At 45.5% G+C, this 19947-nt stretch overlaps 1 protein-coding gene across 2 annotated transcripts in view; it reads left to right on the top strand.

The window, feature by feature from the left end:
* The window catches only part of EPAS1 (endothelial PAS domain protein 1), a 157875-nt gene extending 141145 nt beyond the window's left edge, over positions 1–16730 (top strand). For both annotated transcript variants that reach the window (XM_054023329.1, XM_054023330.1), the window contains exons 11-16: positions 6785–6895; positions 8943–9424; positions 10785–10908; positions 11013–11130; positions 12183–12359; positions 14358–16730. In XM_054023329.1, the coding sequence (XP_053879304.1) occupies positions 6785–6895; positions 8943–9424; positions 10785–10908; positions 11013–11130; positions 12183–12359; positions 14358–14509 (1164 nt within the window). In that variant the 3' untranslated portion in view covers positions 14510–16730. The remainder of the gene's footprint in view (positions 1–6784; positions 6896–8942; positions 9425–10784; positions 10909–11012; positions 11131–12182; positions 12360–14357) is intronic.
* Positions 16731–19947: the final 3217 nt, after the last annotated feature.

Here is a 19947-nt window from a genome sequence, read left to right as displayed (position 1 = left end):
GCTCATGTTGATTCCATTCTAGGTGTGCGCACGCCCAGGTGCACGTCCGTCGGAGATTTTGCCTTAGCGGTACCCGTAGGGCCAGCTGTGGCGACCTCTGGAGTTAGGGTTGCCAACTTTCTACTTGCACAAAACTGAACAACCTTGCCCCACCCCCTGCTGAGCCCCTCATCTGAGGCCCCGCCCTGCTCCACCCACTCTCTCTCCCCACCCTCACTCATTCATTTTCACCAGGCTGGGGCAGGGGTTTGGTGTGCAGGAGGGAAGTGGAGCTGAGGGGTTCGGAGTATGGGAGGGGGCTCCAGCTGAGGCAGGGGGTTGGGAGGGGTATGGGCTCCGGACTGGGGGTGCGGGTTCCAGGGTGGGGCCAGAAATGCGGAGTTCTGGGTGCAGAAGAGGGCTCCGGGCTGGGGTAGGGGTACGGGGGGGTGAGGGCTCTGGCTGGGGATGCAGGCTCTGGTGTGGGGTTGGGGATGAGGGATTTGGGGTGCAAGAGGGGGATCAGGGCTGGGGCAGGGGGTTGAGGCACAGAAGGGGTGAGGGCTCCGGCTGGGGGTGTGGGCTCTGGGGTGGGGCTGGGGCTGGAAATGAGGGGTTTGGGATGCAGAAGGGTGCTCCGGAATGGGACCGAGGGGATCGGAGGGCAGGATTAGGATCAGGCCTGAGGCAGGGGGTTAGGTGTGGGTGCGGGGGTGGGGCTGGGGATGAGGGGCTTGGGGTGCAGGCTCCATGTGGCACTTACCTTAGGCGGCTCTGCTAGCTCCCCCATCCGCAGGCACCGCCCCCACAGCTCCCATTGGCTCTGGTTCCCGGCCAATGGGTGCTTCAGAGCTGGCAGTTGGGGCAGGGGCAGTGTGCGGAACACCCCGGCTGCCCCTATGCATAGGAGCTGGAGGGGGGACATGCCACTGCTTCCAGGGGCTGCGCCGAGCCACGGCAGGCAAGGAGCCTGCCTTAGCCCAGCTGCGCCGCCGACGGGACTTTTAACAGCCTGGTCAGCTGTGCTGACCAAAGCCTTCAGGGTCCCTTTTTGACTGGGTGTTCTGGTCGAAAACCAGACACCTGGCAACCCTATCTGGAGTGCTGCGCTCATGTTGGATATATCAGGTGCCGCCGGCCCTACGCCCTCTCAGTTCATTCTTACTACCCATGGTGGTCACACATTAAGGGGCAGTGGTGGGTCTTCAAAAACTTTTGTCCCCGCACCCAGAAAGAGCAAGACATCTGCCTCAGGGCTCTCCTGATGGAGTCTTCCCTCCGCGTGGCTTCCAAGCCACCCAGACAGGTCACACCAAGTGCCTCGGCCTCCATGCACAGCGCACCGCCAGGACCCGACTCCTACTGGCACTGTTCACCTTTGCTAGTGCCGAAGAAAAAGGCCAAGAAGTGCTCCTTGGCATTCAGCAAGAAGGCCCAGGTGTCATCTACCAAGGGACTAGGACCTGCCCGCCAGTCTATTCCAGAGCTACGCAATCGTACCTCCCCAGCTGGGGCGCCCAGCCCCATTAAGGGTCCGCCACTGACTCCTGGGAGTGGTATGGGATCCACACTCCTGTCTGCACCTTCGTCATCCCACGCTCCCCCAGTGCAGAGAGAGTACAGGTCTCCACCTGCTCTGAATACTACCCCGGTGCCGCAGGACCTGGCTAATGCTCCCAAAGAGGGCAAGCCCGCTGTTAAGACTCCTCAGGAGACAGGGGAACAACACTGGTCACCAGATAGAAGACATTGATCATCGCTGCCACATTGGGAATCCAGGGGCAGATCCCAATTGTGTCGTTGGTCATCCAAGTGAGCTTCCAGATCCCCATGGTGCTACTCTCTGGTGTGGGGTCGACGCTCCCCTTTCTATTCCCATCATCACTCGCTGTCTTAACGGTCATCCTCTAGGCTTCGGTCCTGATCACTAGCATGGTGGGAACATTCCCTGTCCCAGTACCAGTCCTTCCGGCACTGTAGCACTCTCCACACTTCAGTTACCGTTGAGTTATGCCCAGGCAACGGTCACCAGTATCCATGACCAGCAAACAAACACAGGATTCGACTGCTCCTTCCCAGTTACCGGAAGGGGGTTCCTCCTGTGTGGAGGGCCAGTAAAGCCCGTCGCCATGGTCTCATGGGCATCACTGGGCACTGGTGCCCCTCAATGGTGGCACCGCAATGGCAGCATGGCCAGTATTGGAGCACGTGGGGCGTACTGGTTGTGATGATGCCTCCTTCACAGCACTCCTCAGTGCCTGCGATGGAAGATCGGATGGTGGCTCCACCGGCATTGGACCTGGTACCGAAAGCCCGTTCTGAGGTCAGGGTGAAGGAACCTGTTCCCACCCCAAAGCCTCTTTCTGCAACAGTGGTCAAGACCCCAGCACCTCCACCGGAAGTCCAGTCTTCCTCGTCATCCCCAGACGAGGCGGTCACGGGACCTTCCAGAGCTAGCACACCAGATGACAGGGAACATCAAGACCTTCTCCGGTGCGTGGCTGAGGACTTTAGGCTTGAGGTACAGGAGATGGCAGAGCAGGAGGACACCCTCTTCAACATCCTCTCAGCCTCTACGTGTTCCCTGGCTGCCCTGCTTGTGCATGCGGGAGTCCTCAAGATGGCTAAGTCCTTGTGGCAGACCCACTCCTTCATCCCCCCACCTCAAAACGGGCTGAGAAAAAGTACTTTGTGCCGGCCAAAGATTTTGAATACCTCTATACCCACCTGCCCCCGGGCTCACTGTTGTATTTGCAGCCAATGAAAAAGACAAGCAGGTCCCCACCTCCTCGACTCCCAAACACAAAGAGGCTAAGAAACTTGATTTATTTTGGAGAAAAATGTATTCCACCTCCAACCTGCAATTTTGGGTGGTGAACCATCAGGCCCTGCAGGGCTGGTACAATTTTAATCTCTGGGACGGTCTCAAAAAGTTCCAGGAATCCCTCCCTCAGGGTTTGGCCCAAGAGTTTGCAACTCTGGTGGAGAAGGATATGATGGTGGCCAGATGCTCCCTGCAGACTGCATGGAATGTGGTGGACTCGGCGGCAAGGGTGGTCACATCGGTGGTGGTCATGCAACGTAGTTCCTGGCTCCAGACAGCAGGCCTCTCCCAGGAGATGCAGGCCTCGATCCAGGACCTCCCCTTTGACAGAGTTGGTCTGTTCTCAGATCAAATGGATGCCAAGCTGCACGTTTTGAAGGACACTAGGGCTACCCTTTGCTCGTTGGGCATGCACAGGCCACAATCAGCCAGGAAGCCCTTCCGGCCAACGCTCTGGTAACCTCGTCAGGGACCTACACAGAGAAGGGATGCTAGTTTCAGTCATCGTTGCCTTTCTTCCTCCCGCTCACCAGCCCAGTCTGGGGCCCCCAAGGAACCAGGGGGCCAGAAGTGATTGGTTGTGGATTACATCGGACCTCTGGGTCCTGGACATAGTGGCTCAGGGCTATACCCTGCAGTTCTTGGCCGTCCCTCCTTCCCACCCCTCCTGCCCACCCCCTCATTTTCCCGTCCCTCTTCAGGGACCCTTCTCACGAGCAACTCCTCATTCAGGAGGTAGAGAAGCTCCAGGGCTTGGAGGTTCCTTGGGACATGGAAGGATGAGGTTTGTACTTCCTAATCCCAAAGGCCAAAAGGGATCTGCATGGCCTCAACAAGTCTCTCAAGAAGTTGAAGTTCCGCATGGTCTCCCTGCCCTCCATCATCCTTTCCCTGGATCTGGCGGGCTGGTACACCACTCTCAACTTAAAGGATGCTTACTTTCATGTCTCCATATTCCTGGGCCACAGGTGCTTCCTGCGTTTATAGTGGCTGGGCGTCACTTCCAGTTCACAGTGTTACCCTTTGGCCTGTCCTCAGCCCTCAGGGTGCTCACAAAGTGTGTGGCGCTGGTAGCGGATTACCTGAGAAGTTGAGGTGTCCAAATCTTTCTGTATCTCAACGACTGGCTCATCAAGGGCAAGTCTCCGGAGCAGGTCCAACAGAGCCTCAATCTGGTGTGGTCCATCTGCAATGATCTAGGCCTGTTAATAAATGCAGAAAAGTCCACATTAATGTTGGTCCAGCTCATAGAGTTTATCGGAGCAGTTCTCGAGTCCATGTGAGCCAGGGCCTTCCTTCTGGAAGTGCGCTTCCAGGCCATTTCAGACTTGATTGCCCACACGAAGAGCCATCCGCTTACCACTGCCCACATGTGCCTGCGACTAATGGGCCACATATCCGCGTGCACATACGTGGTCAGCCATGCCTGTCTTCATCTATGACCTCTGCAGGCGTGGCTGGCCTCAGTCTATATCCCCAGCAGGCACGCCTTGGACCGAGTGGTCATGGTGCCAAGCCATGTCCTCTCATCCTTGGACTAGTGGCTGGATCCCAAGTCGGTGCTGCAGGGGGTTCCCTTCATGTCCTTATCTCCGTTCCTTACCCTGGTCTCGGATACGTCGGACCTGGGCTGAGTAGCCCATCTGGGTGAGCTCAGCACCCAGGGCCACTGGCTACACAGCAATCTGGCCTTTCATATCAACGTCAGGGAGCTCAGAGCAGTTCACCAGGCCTGCCAGGCATTCTTGCCCCACCTGAAGGGCAGGGTGATGCAGGTCCTGACGGACAATACATCAACAGGCAGGGCAGAGCTAGGTCTTTGGCCCTTTGTCAGGAAGCGCTCAGCCTCTGGGACTTTTGTGTGTGACATGCCATTCATCTGATAGCTGCCCACTTGCCCGGAGCCAAGAACATCCTGGCAGATCACCTCAGCAGGACCTTCTTGTCTCGTCACGAATGGTCGCTCCATCTGGAGGTGGTCAGCCTGATCTTCTGCTGGTGGGGGACTCCCCAGGTGGACCTGTTCTCATCCTGGCAGAACAGAAAGTGCCACATGTTCTGTTCTCTGCTGGGCAGAGACAAGGGCTCCCTGTTGGACGCCTTCCTGATCCTGTGGTTGGGAGTGCTGATGTACGCCTTCCTGCCGGTGCCGTTAATCCACAGAGTCCGGCTCAAGGTAAAGCAAGACAAAGCGACGATCATCCTCATAACACTGGTGTGGCCTCGTCAACACTGGTTCGGCAGGCTGCTGAGACTCTCGGCGGCTACCCTGCTGCAGCTACCTCTTCGGCTGGATCTGCTGTCCCAAAACCATAGCAACCTGCTGCACCCGAACCTGGAGTCACTGCACTTGATGGCTTGGCTGCTGCGTGGCTGAGTACGGACGAATGGGGGTGTTCTGCTGGTGTCCAGCATTCCTGCTGGGCAGCAGAAAACCGTCCACCAGAGGTACATATGTGGCACAGTGGAAGTGGTTCACATGTTGGGTACCGGGCCAACACATTCATGTGGAAGAGGCCCCGCTGCAGGACATCCTGGACTATTTACTGCACTTTAAACATCAGGATCTGTCGCTATCTTCGATCAAGGTACACCTGGCAGCCATTTCGACGTTCTCCCTTCCACTTCAAGGCCAGTCAGTCTTCATCCATCCCATGACGGTGCGCTTCCTGAAAGGTGTGTAGCGCCTTTACCCGCATGTCCGAGACCCGGTCCCCCCTTTGGGACCTGAATCTTGTGCTGTCCAGACTACTGATTCCCCCCTTCAAGCCCTTGGCTTCCTGCTGCCTCCTGCAAGGTCTCCTTCTTGGTCACTATAACTTCGGCCTATAGGGTGTCCAAAACCAGGGTGCTCATGTCAGAGCTGCCCTACATGGTCTTCTGTAAGGACAAAGTCCAGCTGTGTCCGCACCCGGCCTTTCTGCCCAAGGTCGTCTCCCAGTTCCACACTGGTCAGGAAATCATTTACCTACCAGTCTTTTATCCGAAGCCTCATGTGAAGGATGAGGAGTGCAAGCTGCATATCTTGGATGTCAGATGGGCGCTGACCTTCTACACTGATAGAATAAAGCCGTTCCATAAGTCAACACAGTTGTTTGTTGCTGACAGGATGAAAGGTTGCCCAGTGTCAGCCCAGAGAATCTCGTCTTGGATCATGGCCTGCATCCACTGCAGCTACAAGCTGGTGAAGGTGCCCCCACCAGTGATCGTGACGGCTCGTTCGACTATGGTGCAGGCATCGTCAGCTGCCTTCCTGGCGCAGGTGCCGATCCAAGAGATCTGTCAGGCCACAACCTGGTCGTCAGTCCCCACATTTCCGTCGCACTACACGCTGACCCAGGATGCTCGAGACTATGCTGGCTTTGGCAGAGCAGTGCTGCAGACTGCAAGATTGTGAACTCGAACCCACCTCTGTTGAATCTGCTTGTGAGTCACCTAGAATGGAATTGACATGAGCAAGCACTCGAAGAAGAAAAAACATTTACCTACCTTCTGTAACTGTTGTTCTTAGAGATGTGTTGCTCATGTCAATTCTATTACCTGCCCTTGTGCCCCTCAGTCAGAGTTGTTGGCAGGAAGGAACAGAGAGGACATAGGGCTGGTGGCACCTGATATACCGCGGCATGAGCATGGCACTTCAGAGGGTGCCACAGGCGGCCCTACAGATACCGCTAAGGCAAAATCTCCGACAGCCACGCAGGTGGGCACGCGCACACCTAGAATAGAATGGACATGACCAACACACATTGAAGAACAACAGGTACGAAAGGTAGGTAACCATTTTTTCTGTTGGAGACTAGTGTGTGTTTATTAGAGTTGAGCAGAATATTTAGTTTGCGGAGATGCTGTAGACCCAGTCTTGTTGTTTGTTTTGCATAGCTAATGTTCATTACAGCACAGTGCACTGACAGCACCATATCAAAATCAAGTACTGTGATAATCTAGCTGCTTCTTAAAGGCTTCTTTTTTATTCCTGTGCAGCCAAGCAGCCCAGAAGACTATTACAGCTCCTTAGATGAAGATCTTAAGATTGAGGTGATTGAGAAGCTCTTTGCCATGGACACAGAGTCAAAGAACCAGTGCAACTCCCAGGTCAGAGGACAGTTGTATTTTCTCGCCCACAAGCGATGAAACAATTCTCCCATAACCCATACTATGGATGATCATTCTATTGTAATACAGCACTTAATTCTCAGTGCTGCTCACAGTTCCCATTCCTCAAGAAGATCCAGAGAGGGTCAGTGTAGCCAAGAAAGAGTATGGAGATGAATGGAAAGCGGGCAAGCTGCGAAGTTTGCTGATTGAGTGCATCTCCTCAAGATCCTGTGCCAGCAGGACTCCATCTGGAATTTAACGTTGCTCCTCCTAGGGGAGGTTATATGATGCAGGGGCTATAATGAGCTCTAGTTCTTTCAGCTACAGATTAAAAACTAGGTTAATACTTGAGGACTGATCTGTGCACAAATTGAGACAGGCACAGTGGAAATGATCCAAACTTCTCCAGTTGGAGCTGCCACTGCTAGAAGTAGAAATGCCTGCCATGAGGTCAGCTTGCTGAGCTCCAGTCAAATGGGTAAACCTAGGAGATTACAGGAAAGATTTTCAAAAGCACATGCACAAAAAATGTTTATGCACATACAAATACCTCCAACTTGCGACAGACAGCCCTTGGTTTGCACATGCACATACAGCCCTTGTGAGAGTGTGCAAGTGAATTTAAGACTTAACTACGAAGCAAATCTTTTCATTCATGTTTGTTTGGCATAGACCTGTATCGTTCAATGAAACAGTGAAAAATAGCTTTTCAAAACACTGATGGGCAACCAGGAAACATGCAACAAGGCGGGGACAGGGAAGTGCACACATCACATGTCACACACACCCCAGTGGCAAAATCAGAATAATCACTTTGGACTCAGTCTATTTCCTTCTCCTTTTGCTGGGTTCATAACTGATAAAAAAAGCAACATGGAAATTGATTGAAAACTGCTTCCAAATAAAAGGCCTGAGACCTCTTTTTAGACTACTTCTCTCAATGCTTCGGTAGCAACTTTGTGAGCACAGACACTCCCTTTGTATACACCATAGTTAGGGGGAGGATTGTTATTTAAAGTGTTCTAGATAAGAAAAGGCACAGTCCCTGCCCTGGAGAGTTTACAGTCTAAGTTTTGACATAACAGAGCAGTGACAGCAACAGCGGATGGATAGGGAAGGAGAGTGATATGCCAGGCAGGCAAGGGGGAAGGAGGGCAAACATTGTGTGAGAACTGGAGCACAATAGAAATAATTGTTACCAGAAACAATTCAACATCAGTTTGCTCAGATGACTTCAAGGGCATATGAGACCTTTCTGCCCTGCTTGCAGCTCCTCCTGATGGTTATCTGAATCCTCCCGGTGGACCTGGGGCTTATAAGGGCTAGATCTGGGATTGTTGCTGTGATGGAAATAGGAGGAGAGGGTGTTGCTGATGTGGGTGGATGGGAAGCTCTCTTCCTGCTTCTAGGTTGAGTTGCTTCTGCGTGGAAGACGCAACATTTAGATGCAGTCAGCACCCCCACTGAAAAAATATAGAAATGAATGTGTTAATGTCCTGCAAATGTGTTAATGTCCTGTGAACTGTGTTTAATAGGCCTTTTGTGGTTTTGATACACATTTTCTATGCAATTAGATAACTTATTTTCCATTAGTCAGGAGTGGTGTGAAGTTGAATTATGTGCCGCACTTAAGCATTGGCAGACAAGTTATTCAAAGCCCAGTGGAACATCTGCTCCAGTTCAACCCACATTGACCTCCCAAACTGCATTGGGGCATCAGCCTTCAGAAAGTGCTGTGCATATGGTAGCATGACTGGTGTAGCATGATTTTCAGTCTTGATTCCTGTTTCTTATCTGCCCTGCAACCTTATCCCTGGTGATATCAGAAACAAGTATATAATTCATGAAAACAGACATTTCAGTATGGAAATTACATGCATCTTTAAATAAGGATCTGCCACTTTCAGTATTTCATTTAAGTAAATTCAGGTGACTCTTAGCTATACAGCAGGTATAATGATTCTTCAGTCTTACATTCACTGAAATGTCATCTTCCATGTACACATTAATTGCCATGTGCTTTTTATTATTATTATTTGTACAGACTGATTTCAATGAGCTGGATCTTGAAACCCTGGCTCCTTACATTCCCATGGATGGAGAAGATTTCCAGCTGAGTCCAATCTGCCAAGAAGAACGTCCTCTCCCTGAAAATGCACAAAACCAGCAAAGTTTAAGTAGCATGAGTACCATTTTCCAGCCCCTTGCTCCTGCCTCTCAGAATCAGTTCCTCTTGGAGAAATACTGCCAACAGATGTCAAATAAAAACATGAACCCTGGTCATGGACCTCTGTCATCTGTGTCCTTCAACACCACGAACAAGTCCTCACTGCCACCATACCATGCGCGAGCCAGCACACCACTGGCTTCAATGGTTGGAAGACCAAGCACCCAGTGGCCACCTGATCCACCAGTACAGTATGTTCCTGCTAAGTGGAGACTAATGGATAAATACTGTGGGTCCTTAGCAAGTTCATCATCAGGGCCACCAGTGCACTCTCCCAACATGTCCTTATATAAGAAAAGGTAAATCTGTCCTAATATGCAAGCTGTTAGGTGTATCTCTCCTTGAGACTTCTGTGCTGCAAACCTTGAAAAAGTCTATTTGCCCATTCTGCTGGAATTATTTGTTTCAACAGAATGGAATATTAGGAGCCCAATTCTGCTGTCCTTTGAAGTGAACATCTTTGCCCTTCCATGGACTTGAATGGGAGCAGAAGTGGGCTGATTTTCACCATTATCATCAGTGTACTGATGTGTGGATTTGTGAAAACGTACATGTCTATCACAAAACCAGAGAACAGTTTTGCAAAGCTGCTTTACTGACGCAAACAATGTCAGAAACAGATCTGGTAGGACATGGAGAAGGATGGCCCAGTGGTTACAGGGTAGCCAGAGAGCTGGATTCAGTTCCCTGCTCTGCCGCAGACTTCCTGTGTGACATTGGGCAAGCCTCTGAGCCTCCATTCCCCATTTGTAAAGTTGGAGGTAACAGCACTTCCCTACCTCATATTGCTGGTGGGAGGGCAAAGACTTGAAAGATTGATGCACTCAGATACTACAGTCATGGGGGCCATATAAATACCGTAGGTAAAGAGCTTCAGTAATAGTCTTAAGCATGTTGTTAAACAGAACTCATCCTTAAATTTCAGATTTTCAATACAGCTTATTTATATTTATTACTACTATCATGAGCATAGAGTAAGGACCAGGATAGAAGCACAGTGGTCCAGTTCAGACAGGTCACTTAACAACTTTGTGCGTCAGATTCTGGATTTGTAACATGGAGATAAAAATACTGGCTGGTCTTCGTAAAGCTCTTTGGGACTCACAGATGACAAGTGCTTTAAGTGCTTTAGGGTTGTTAATACTTTTAAAGATGTACAAAATGGTGGGTTTCATTTGCTAAAAACATTGTAACCATCTCAGGGGTGTGGGCACGTGCAGTTTTATACTTGCAGGATCAATTACTTGTTTGCAGTTGCTAGCCATTTTGGCTATGTGACCACAGAGCTAGATATTGGTCCACAAACACTAACATGTGGATCCATAATTGTGCCTGCAAAAATGGAGGGCAGGTTAATCCCTGTTAAAAATTTGACCTACTAAGTCATACAATTTTTGTTTCACAATCAAGGTTTTGCTTCTAGATTGTGAGGTAATGAATTACCAGGACTTTCATTAACACTTGATATTGAAAGTTCCCAAGCATTATGGCAATAAGAATACTGACAACTGGGTTAGCTGTCCAGGAAAAATTCTGCATTTGCAGTCTAGCCTGTCCCACCATCCTATGCCAAATGAACCTTAATGCTTTGAAAGATCAATCAGACCCAAATAGTTTATTTGCAAACTACTCGCTCAAGGAAGGGTCTTTTCTTTACAGATCACTGGACAGTTTTGAGCAACGGGGCATAGATATAAACCCTGCAAGAATTGCTCTTGCCAACAGTTTGAAACTGAAGCGACAGATGGATTATGAAGATCAACCATTTCAACAGCTGAGTGGGGTAATCTGTTATAAGGAATTCAGACACTTCAAACAATGACCATTACAAAAGGGTTTTCATTTTTATTAGTTATGTCTATTTCTGGTTTCTTTATCCAACTGCAGGCGGATTTGTCAATGATGAACCCATCTCATTTAATGTGGAAAAGGATGAAAATTCTCAAAGGTGAAAATTGTTCATTGGTTACTGAAAAGAAGTCACTCAGCACAAGTGTCCTTACTGGTAAGACATAAATTGATTCTATAATGTTCATTTCTAGATATTATTTTAGGACCGTTTCACTAGAAACAAAGACTGTGCAGAAATTCTCATACCTGCGATTTTCATGCCAAAAGCAGAACTACCATAAACCAAATGTATAGACCAACAACTGTTAATGCAGTCAACAGTGCTCGGAGTTGGATTGTCCTGTAAATGAAAGCTTATATATTGTTCTGGGGTTCTCTATTTCCCGGGGAGCCTGATGTGGTAGTTCCACTATAGCTCAGATTTAGGGTCACTGTGGCCTTTTGGTATTTCCAGTAATTTCCACAGCATCAAAGTTTTCATTTAAAAAGTTTATACCTTCTGGTTGCAAAGATATTCTTCTAAATATGAACCACTGTTGTGCAGTAGGTCCAAGGCCACAGGAAGGCAGCCTAAAGTAAGTGTGATTTCTGTGTTAAGACATCAACTTAGTGTGAAGTATTAAAATTCCAATTCTTCTTCTCCCCACTTAGGACAGTCACAATAGAATGGTCTACTGTGTTATACAACCCATCCCCGTATATGCAGTATCATTTATTCACAACTAGGTTAGGAGAGTGTTTAGCCAGTCAATGGTTCTGAAGAAAGAACCCTCAAGTGCTGGTAATGATGAGTGATCAAAATAAGGTGGTTATCTACACCCACTGTAGATTTCTGAATGAATTTTTATTAGGAAGAAACAAATAATTTAATCCACACACTGTGTATAAATAATTCAGTGAGCACATAATCCTTTAAGTGAAAAAGATTGAATCTAGCCTCCTGGACTTAAGCTCTCTCACAAAATGGCCACACTCATTTGGCACAGTGATGTAATCTCTGCTCCATGGAAGCTGTGACTGACTAACCAGTGAAGGTGGTCTGCCATAGCTTTGAAGCAATGTAGTAAAGTTTGCCAGCTATACTTTCATTACTATAGTCAAGGACTGTGGGATGCTCAATCCCGGTACTTGTGCTCCCAGAAGATATGTTGGCACATTGTAACACAAAGGTCATTTTAAAAAACCAATTGTCACGTTTAATTTTAGATGAGTTTATTCGTAACTCACAGAAAGGTGTGAGCCAACCAATGAACCAACTGCAGCAGCGACAGCAGCAACTCTCCTGTGGAAGCCCTGGTGATAATCAGAAAGCAGCATTCTCCCCTCAGTTTTACAGTTCTCATTATCAGAACTTCAATGTTCAACCAACTCATAAAAAGTCAGGTAAGGGGCTATCACAGACAAATGAGAAAATAGTTTTGCTCTTTGGTTTCAATACAGATATGAGGACTGGTGGCTTATAAAGGGGAGTTAGAGGACAATGAACTTCAGCCCAAATCTGTATAGTTCATATTATACTGAAGTGATGAAATTCTGAATATATATATATATATATATATATAAGTTTATATCTAGTTTGACAGTTTGTGCATAAATCCCACAAATGTGTGTCTCTAGGCCATATCTTATGCACAAACTTACACACTTCATATAAATTCAACTTAGTGTTTTGGTTTTCTCTCTCTCTCTCTCTCTCTGAATATATATATATATATATGTGTGTGTGTGTACATTTAATATGAACATTTATATTGCACACACTATCAATCAAGTATTTCAATAGCACCCATCAGCACAGTCTCGACAGGAAGCCCCATGCATGTATGTACTTATATAAAATTCTTCCTCCCCAAAAATGAATTAGACGTGATCCAACCCAACAACTTTGCCCCCTGTGTGACGCTTAAGTTAACTGGAGATTGAACCAGGGAACTCTGGATGAACTGGCAGCTCAGAATCCTCCCATCAGATTGTAGCATAGAAGCTGCCAAAATAGTCATTAACCAGGCCTGATTTTAGTCAGTGCATCCACATTGTTGCAGACCCACTAGTCATGCACAAGCTCTCCCCTGCTAGCCTGTACCTTATTCCTCTTCTGTGTGGCCATGTAAGCCCCTGTGCAGTGGATCCATGGTGGTTCTGCTGCATTTAGAGCACTCCAATCCCAGAGAAGCAGGAGAGAAGGCGCTGACCCTTGAAAAGCATTAATTTTAAATATCCAAAGTTGAAAATCTAAATGGCCATGCATTGGCATCTGTATCCTTGAGAACCCATGAGTGGATACTCTTCAAAATAAGTGTCCAAAGGCATAACCTATATAGATTTAGGCAAAGGGTAAGTAAGCCTCACGCATTCCTCTAAAATTATACCTCACTAACATCAGATAGAGCCATTTTTCCTTTAATAAGGACAGTTGTTTAGCAAATGTATTAAAATATATCAGCTAAAATAACAGGCTTACAATGCCTTGCTAGTGCATGCTTCACAGTTCAACAGGCACATTAAATGACATTATAGCAGTTCACTTTTCTGACTGTAATGAAAATCTTCCTAAACAAATTTAACAAGAATTAAAAAAAAAAAATTTCAACAGTGAGTGGAGAAAACTTGTCCACTATTGCCTTTTCCCAGCACCCAGTACTGTCTTTGTCCTCCTTATATCAAGTTATAGCTGAATTCTCTCCATTTCTTACTGTCCTTTCCTCCATATACTTGGACTTTGTAACTTTGATCTCAACAAAATCTGACGTCCACCATCAATCTTGGTAAATAAAGGAATAAAAGTTGAAATGACATAGCGCAACGTTAAATATGATTATCGCAGTTCTTTTTCATAGTTATAAATGTAACAACTGTGTAACTTCAGAGTGATTTTGTGTTTGGCAGCTTGTACATACATTTTTCCCTGCAACTGAAAGTATGAACAAACAGCTTACTACAACAACAACACAATCACAGAAGTGAGTCATAGTTCAGCAGACATAGGTTTGACTTTATTTTATGGTCCTTTTTTTAAAAAAAATTAGATGAGGTACATGACTGTAATTGGTGCTAATTCAGAAAACTATGTGGTTTACTACAGGTTTCCTGTTTTGAACTAGAATGATTTCCCCTTTAAAAAAAAAAAATCTAAATGACAAGGAAAAGAAAACATGTTTCACTTCTAGCTAAAATTTCAACATGTGAGATTATTCTCAGTTTTAAATGTTGTTTGGTATATATATATATAGATTTGAACTGGAAGATGTAATGCTGTTTTCAGGTGCCTGAATGTTATAGAATACCAAAGAAAGCTAAATGAGGGAAAAATTAACCTTCCCCACTCTGTTTAGATAGGCATCATTCACTATTTTACACTTTTTCTTTAACATTCTATTTCAGGAGTGACAAGTCGTCTGCTTGGGCAGTCTTATGAACCCTATTTGTTGCCTGAATTGACCAGATATGACTGTGAGGTGAATGTCCCTGTTTTGGGCAGTTCTACACTTCTGCAAGGATGTGATTTGCTCAGAGCTCTTGACCAGGCAACCTGAGTAACCTTGCACTATTCCTTGGCCTATACTGTTCAAAACAGCTTCAGTTTTTAAATATATTTTTTCAAGTAGACAATTTCTAATACCCAATACACTTTTACAAGATTTTACTTATGTATTGAACTTGTCCACATTACCAAATAGTGGCCTTTTTGAAGTTACTCACTTTATTATTCTTATTAAAAATATACATCTACTGTATTTTTCTCTATTTCAATAAAAGTGTTCTTTAGAAAATGTATATTATTTCCCCTCCTGCCTGACTTGTAATTTATATTCTCTGACATTTTCTTCAGTATTCATGCTAACAAAACTGTGGTGTAAATGTCTCTCTAATACTTTGGCTCCTGTACTGCAAAGATTGATTTTTATTGCCAAAGATAAATGAAAACAAACAAAAAAATCTGCTTTCCAACCACAGTTTGTGTTGACCTTCTAAATTAAAATGCTCCATGCCCCTATTGTGTTTGTACTCTCTATTTCCCAGCACTAATTATATTGTAAATTAACATCTTTGGGGAAAAAAATAAAAGACCTCACACTACCACTTTCTGACTCTCTCTCCCTAAATCAGATACTATTTGCTGAAAGAAATGTGAAGGATAAACTGCAGAGTTTGTGGGTATCTGCAAAAGTTGCACACTGTAGCTTTGTTTCCCTAACATGGGCTAGATCCTCAGCTGCTGAAACTGGTGTTGCTCTATTGCTGTATAGAGAGCTACATTGTCGTATGCTAGCAGAGGCTCTGCACCTAGGTCTTCATCTGTGATGGGGTTTCATGGTTATTTTTTGGAGGGGGGGGTATTTCTTTTCTTTTTTTACACAAAATGTAACTGAATTTTTGAAATTTCTGTTTGGGTTATTATGTATTGGTACTTTTGTTATGGCTAAGACATAGAACCAGAACCATACTCACTTTTTAAGAGCTGTTTTTGGCTAGCGCTGGTAACACTCATGATGGTGTTGCCAATATTGCAGGACTGTAAGGATTTGTCCAAAGGCCAGTACTAACACTGCTAATTACCAATTAAGTTGATCTTTTTTGTGAGTGCATTTTATATGCTAGATAGCAACATAATCCACACTCATGAAACATTAAAAATAAAAGTTAAAATAGTATTTCCCTTTGCCTACTTCCCTTTGCCTTTTACTGAGTTACCCTAGTAAAAATAAGATGTTAAGAGTGTTGGGCCGGGAGGGTTTTCTTTAGTATTTTAGCTTTCCTTGTATTGTTGATAGCCTTTCAAGTACACATAATCTTACAGTATGTCATTATAAGGCAATCAGACATCTTCAGAACCACCATAAAAACAACTCTTGTTATCATGAATTTATTTAAAGGGCAAGGATTCAGTTTTGTTCCCGGAAACCTCTTTGCCTTTGTTGGAAAATAAGAGTAATGGTATTGCTCTGTAAAGTCTAGACGTTCAGTGGAAAACCAAGAAAGGAAGGGCAAGGACCAAATCCCCGATAGCAGACATGTTAGGAAAAACTATTTCCTCTTGCCCCTAAGCTAACAGATCCTCCACTGATGTAAATCAGTGCCAGTTTACACCAGCTGAAAATCTGGCCCTTAAAGTTGTCCCCAAACTCAAAGCCATTCTACACAGACTTCCAGCTCCACTGAAGTCTATGTTCCATCAAATCCCTTTGTACTATGCACTAACATTTGCAGGTAGGGAGCATTGTGTTCATTGAGCACTTCAGAACTCATTGTGTTTAAGTGATACTTACCCTTACAGATTTACACACTGAAAAAATAATTGAAAACCTTTTCTGTTGTTGGTACATTTAAAAAAAAAGTTATGAGTGTCCCTCAGTACCTTTAAGAACTTTTTACCAAAAATAAGTTACTTTTAAAAGGAACCTATTGCTAAGAAAAAAAAAAACATTCAAAAGTATCTAATGATACTTAGCAAAGCAGCTTTGACAAATCTGCAGTGGTAATGACTTGAGTGTTTGAAGGGTTAATGACACTTAAATATTGCTCTTTTATTTTATTTGTTTGTGTAATTTCAGCATTAAAGGTGTTATACCGTAACAGTTTACTAGACACTCAAATATTCCATGCTTAATATTAACCAAACCTAGCATCATTATTTTATGATCTATATTTCTGAATTTTTATTGACAATATAATGACTGTATGGGAACTTTAACTTGATAAGGAAATGTATTTTGACACTGATACCTTATTAAAGTATACTGATCCTAAATTCTTTGTGACTCTTGTTTGCTATGAATTTGTCACTTGATGTATTATTGTAAAACAAAGTATTTATTAAATTATTTATAGAAAATGAAGGTTTGCATTAATCTTTAAAAGCTTGAAAGAAGAACAAAAGCTACCCACATTTACAAACTAGAAAAGAATATTAGAGCAACATCAACCAAAGGCATAAAGACACGGTGTTGTATTATCAACCTTTCCTTTCATTAACTTCAACGGATCCTGGACCAGCCCCCAGCATGCGGAGGGTTAAAGATAAATTCCCATACCTTCAAACATATCATGCCATTGAATCTGACTGTTATTTCAATAGGGACTGTTTTAAAACTTATGGTATAATATGACCCACTGAATTTAGAAAATCAATAGAAATTTGCCAGAGTGAGTACATGCAATAGTTCGATTTAACGAATACCGTAGATAATGATCTTAGACACGGAAGTGCCACTCACTGCATTTATTCTTTTATACTTTTATTCATTTATTCTCTTATACTTTTACCTTTGATTTGTAGTGTTTGACAACAGTAGTCAAGCCTATCGTACTGCTAGCAACCAGAGTGCCTCTATGAATCATGATTTTCCTAATAAATTCTTTTCTCCCACTGCCTTGGATGAAGTTTCTGTCTCAGATGTCAGGACCTTCATGTAAGCTCCCTCCCCAGGGTTTAGATTGGAATGCCAACAAGTATCTCAGCTCTTTTCCTAAGGTTTTTACCAAAGCACATCCATGGACAGGCCATTCAAAGGCAGGAAATACCCTGGAGGAAAACTGATCACTGATGCAGAGCATCCGCAGTTCCAACGGAAGCCAATATGAGCTGCAAGTGCTTAGCAGTTCCAATCATTGTCTAACATGCAATATGTATAGTGCTCCTACAGAAGCACTGTACAAACATTAACAAACCATCACAGCAGCCTGTAGGATAGGGAGGTATTATTGACTCCATTTTACAGATAGGCAATCAGCCAGTGACTTGCCTCACATAATCCCTGTTAGAAACTGTTCTTGCCAAGACATCCTCTTTCTCTCACCCCATGCCATTTCTCATGCTCTCACCCCCCATCCCCCTAATTTGAAGAACTCTGACTTTCTCGTGCAGGAGTGAAATCAGGAAGGCCAAATCACACTTGGAGTGGCAGCTAGCAAGGGATGTTAAGAGTAACAAGAAGGGTTTCTTCAGGTATGTTAGCAACAAGAAGAAAGTCAAGGAAAGTGTGGGCCCCTTACTGAATGAGGGAGGCAACCTAGTGACAGAGCATGTGGAAAAAGCTAATGTACTCAATGCTTTTTTTGCCTCTGTCTTCACGAACAAGGTCAACTCCCAGACTACTGCACAGGGCAGCACAGCATGGGAAGGAGGTGACCAGCCCTCTGTGGAGAAAGAAGTGGTTTGAGACTATTTAGAAAAGCTGAACGAGCACAAGTTCATGGGGCCGGATGTGCTGCATCCAAGGACACTAAAGGAGTTGGCAGATGTGATTGCAGAGCCATTGGCCATTATCTTTGAAAACTCATGGCGATCCGGGGAGGTCCCAGATGACTGGAAAAAGGCTAATGTAGTGCCCATCTTTAAAAAAGGGAAGGAGGAGGATCTGGGGAACTACAGGCCAGTCAGCCTCACCTGAGTCCCTGGAAAAATCATGGAGCAGGTCCTCAAGGAATCAATTCTGAAGCACTTAGAGGAGAGGAACGTGATCAGGAACAATCAGCATGGATTCACCAAGGGCAAGTCATGCCTGACTAACCTAATTGCCTTCTATGACGAGATAACTGGCTCTATGGATGAGGGGAAAGCAGTGGATGTGTTATTCCTTGACTTTAGCAAAGCTTTTGATACGGTCTCCCACAGTATTCTTGCCAGCAAGTTAAAGAAATATGGGCTGGATGAATGCACTATAAGGTGGATAGAAAGCTGGCTAGATCGTTGGGCTCAATGGGTAGTGATCAATGGCTCCATGTCTAGTTGGCAGCCGGTATCAAGCGGAGTGCCCAAAGGGTCGGTCCTGGGGCCAGTTTTGTTCAATATCTTCATTAATGATCTAGAGAATAGCGTGGATTGCACCCTCCACAAGTTTGCAGATGACACTAAACTGGAAGGAATAGTAGATATGCTGGAGGGTAGGGATAGCATACAGAGAGACCTAGACAAATTAGAGGATTGGGCCAAAAGAAATCTGATGAGGTTCAACAAGGACAAGTGAAGAGTCCTCCATTTAGGAAGGAAGAATCCCATGCATTGCTACAGATTAGGGACCGAATGGCTAGGCAGCAGTTCTGCAGAAAAGGACCTAGGGGGTTACAGTGGACAAGAAGCTGGATATGAGTCGACAGTGTGCCCTTGTTGCCAAGAAGGCTAATGGCATTTGGGGCTATATAAGTAAGGGCATTTCCAGCAGATCAAGGGACGTGATCATTCCCCTCTATTCGACATTGGTAAGGCCTCATCTGGAGTACTGTGTCCAGTTTTGGGCCCCACACTACAAGAAGGATGTGGAAAAATTGGAAAGAGTCCAGCGGAGGGCAACAAAAATGATTAGGGGGCTGGAGCACATGATTTATGAGGAGAGGCTGAGGGAATTGGGATTCTTTAGTCTGCAGAAGAGAAGAATAGGGGGGGGGATTTGATAACTGCTTTCAACTACCTGAAGGGGGGTTCCAAAGAGGATGGATCTAGACTGTTCTCAGTGGTACCAGATGACAGAACAAGGAGTAATGGTCTCAAGTTGCAGTGGGAGAGGTTTAGGTTGGATATTAGGAAAAACTTTTTCCCTAGGAGGGTGGTGAAGCACTGGAATGGGTTACCTAGGGAGGTGGTGGAATCTCCTTCCTTAGAGGTTTTTAAGGTCAGGCTTGACAAAGCCCTGGCTGGGGTGATTTAATTGGGGATTGGTCCTGCTTTGAGCAGGGGATTGGACTAGATGACTTCCAACCCTGATACTCTATGATATTTTATGATTCTTACACGAAGCATTCATCAACCCCACGTTCAAATACCTAGTCCAAACCTGCTTCCTTTGCCTAGCTTTGTCACTTATGGACCATCGGGCCTTGCTGTTGTATCGGTGTGTATAAGATTATTCAGACATCTGACTCTGGGTGCATAAACCACAGTGAGCACCCAAGACACCAGCCAAAAGCAATACATGTTTTATATATAATAACGGCACCATCATCTATGGACCCAAAAGCAAGCCCCAACAAGAGA

Source organism: Malaclemys terrapin, chromosome 3 (genome assembly GCF_027887155.1).
Source record: "Malaclemys terrapin pileata isolate rMalTer1 chromosome 3, rMalTer1.hap1, whole genome shotgun sequence".
NCBI classification, from domain to species: domain Eukaryota; kingdom Metazoa; phylum Chordata; order Testudines; family Emydidae; genus Malaclemys; species Malaclemys terrapin.
Note: the sequence above shows the minus strand (reverse complement) of the source record. Positions and strands in the feature narration are given on the sequence as shown.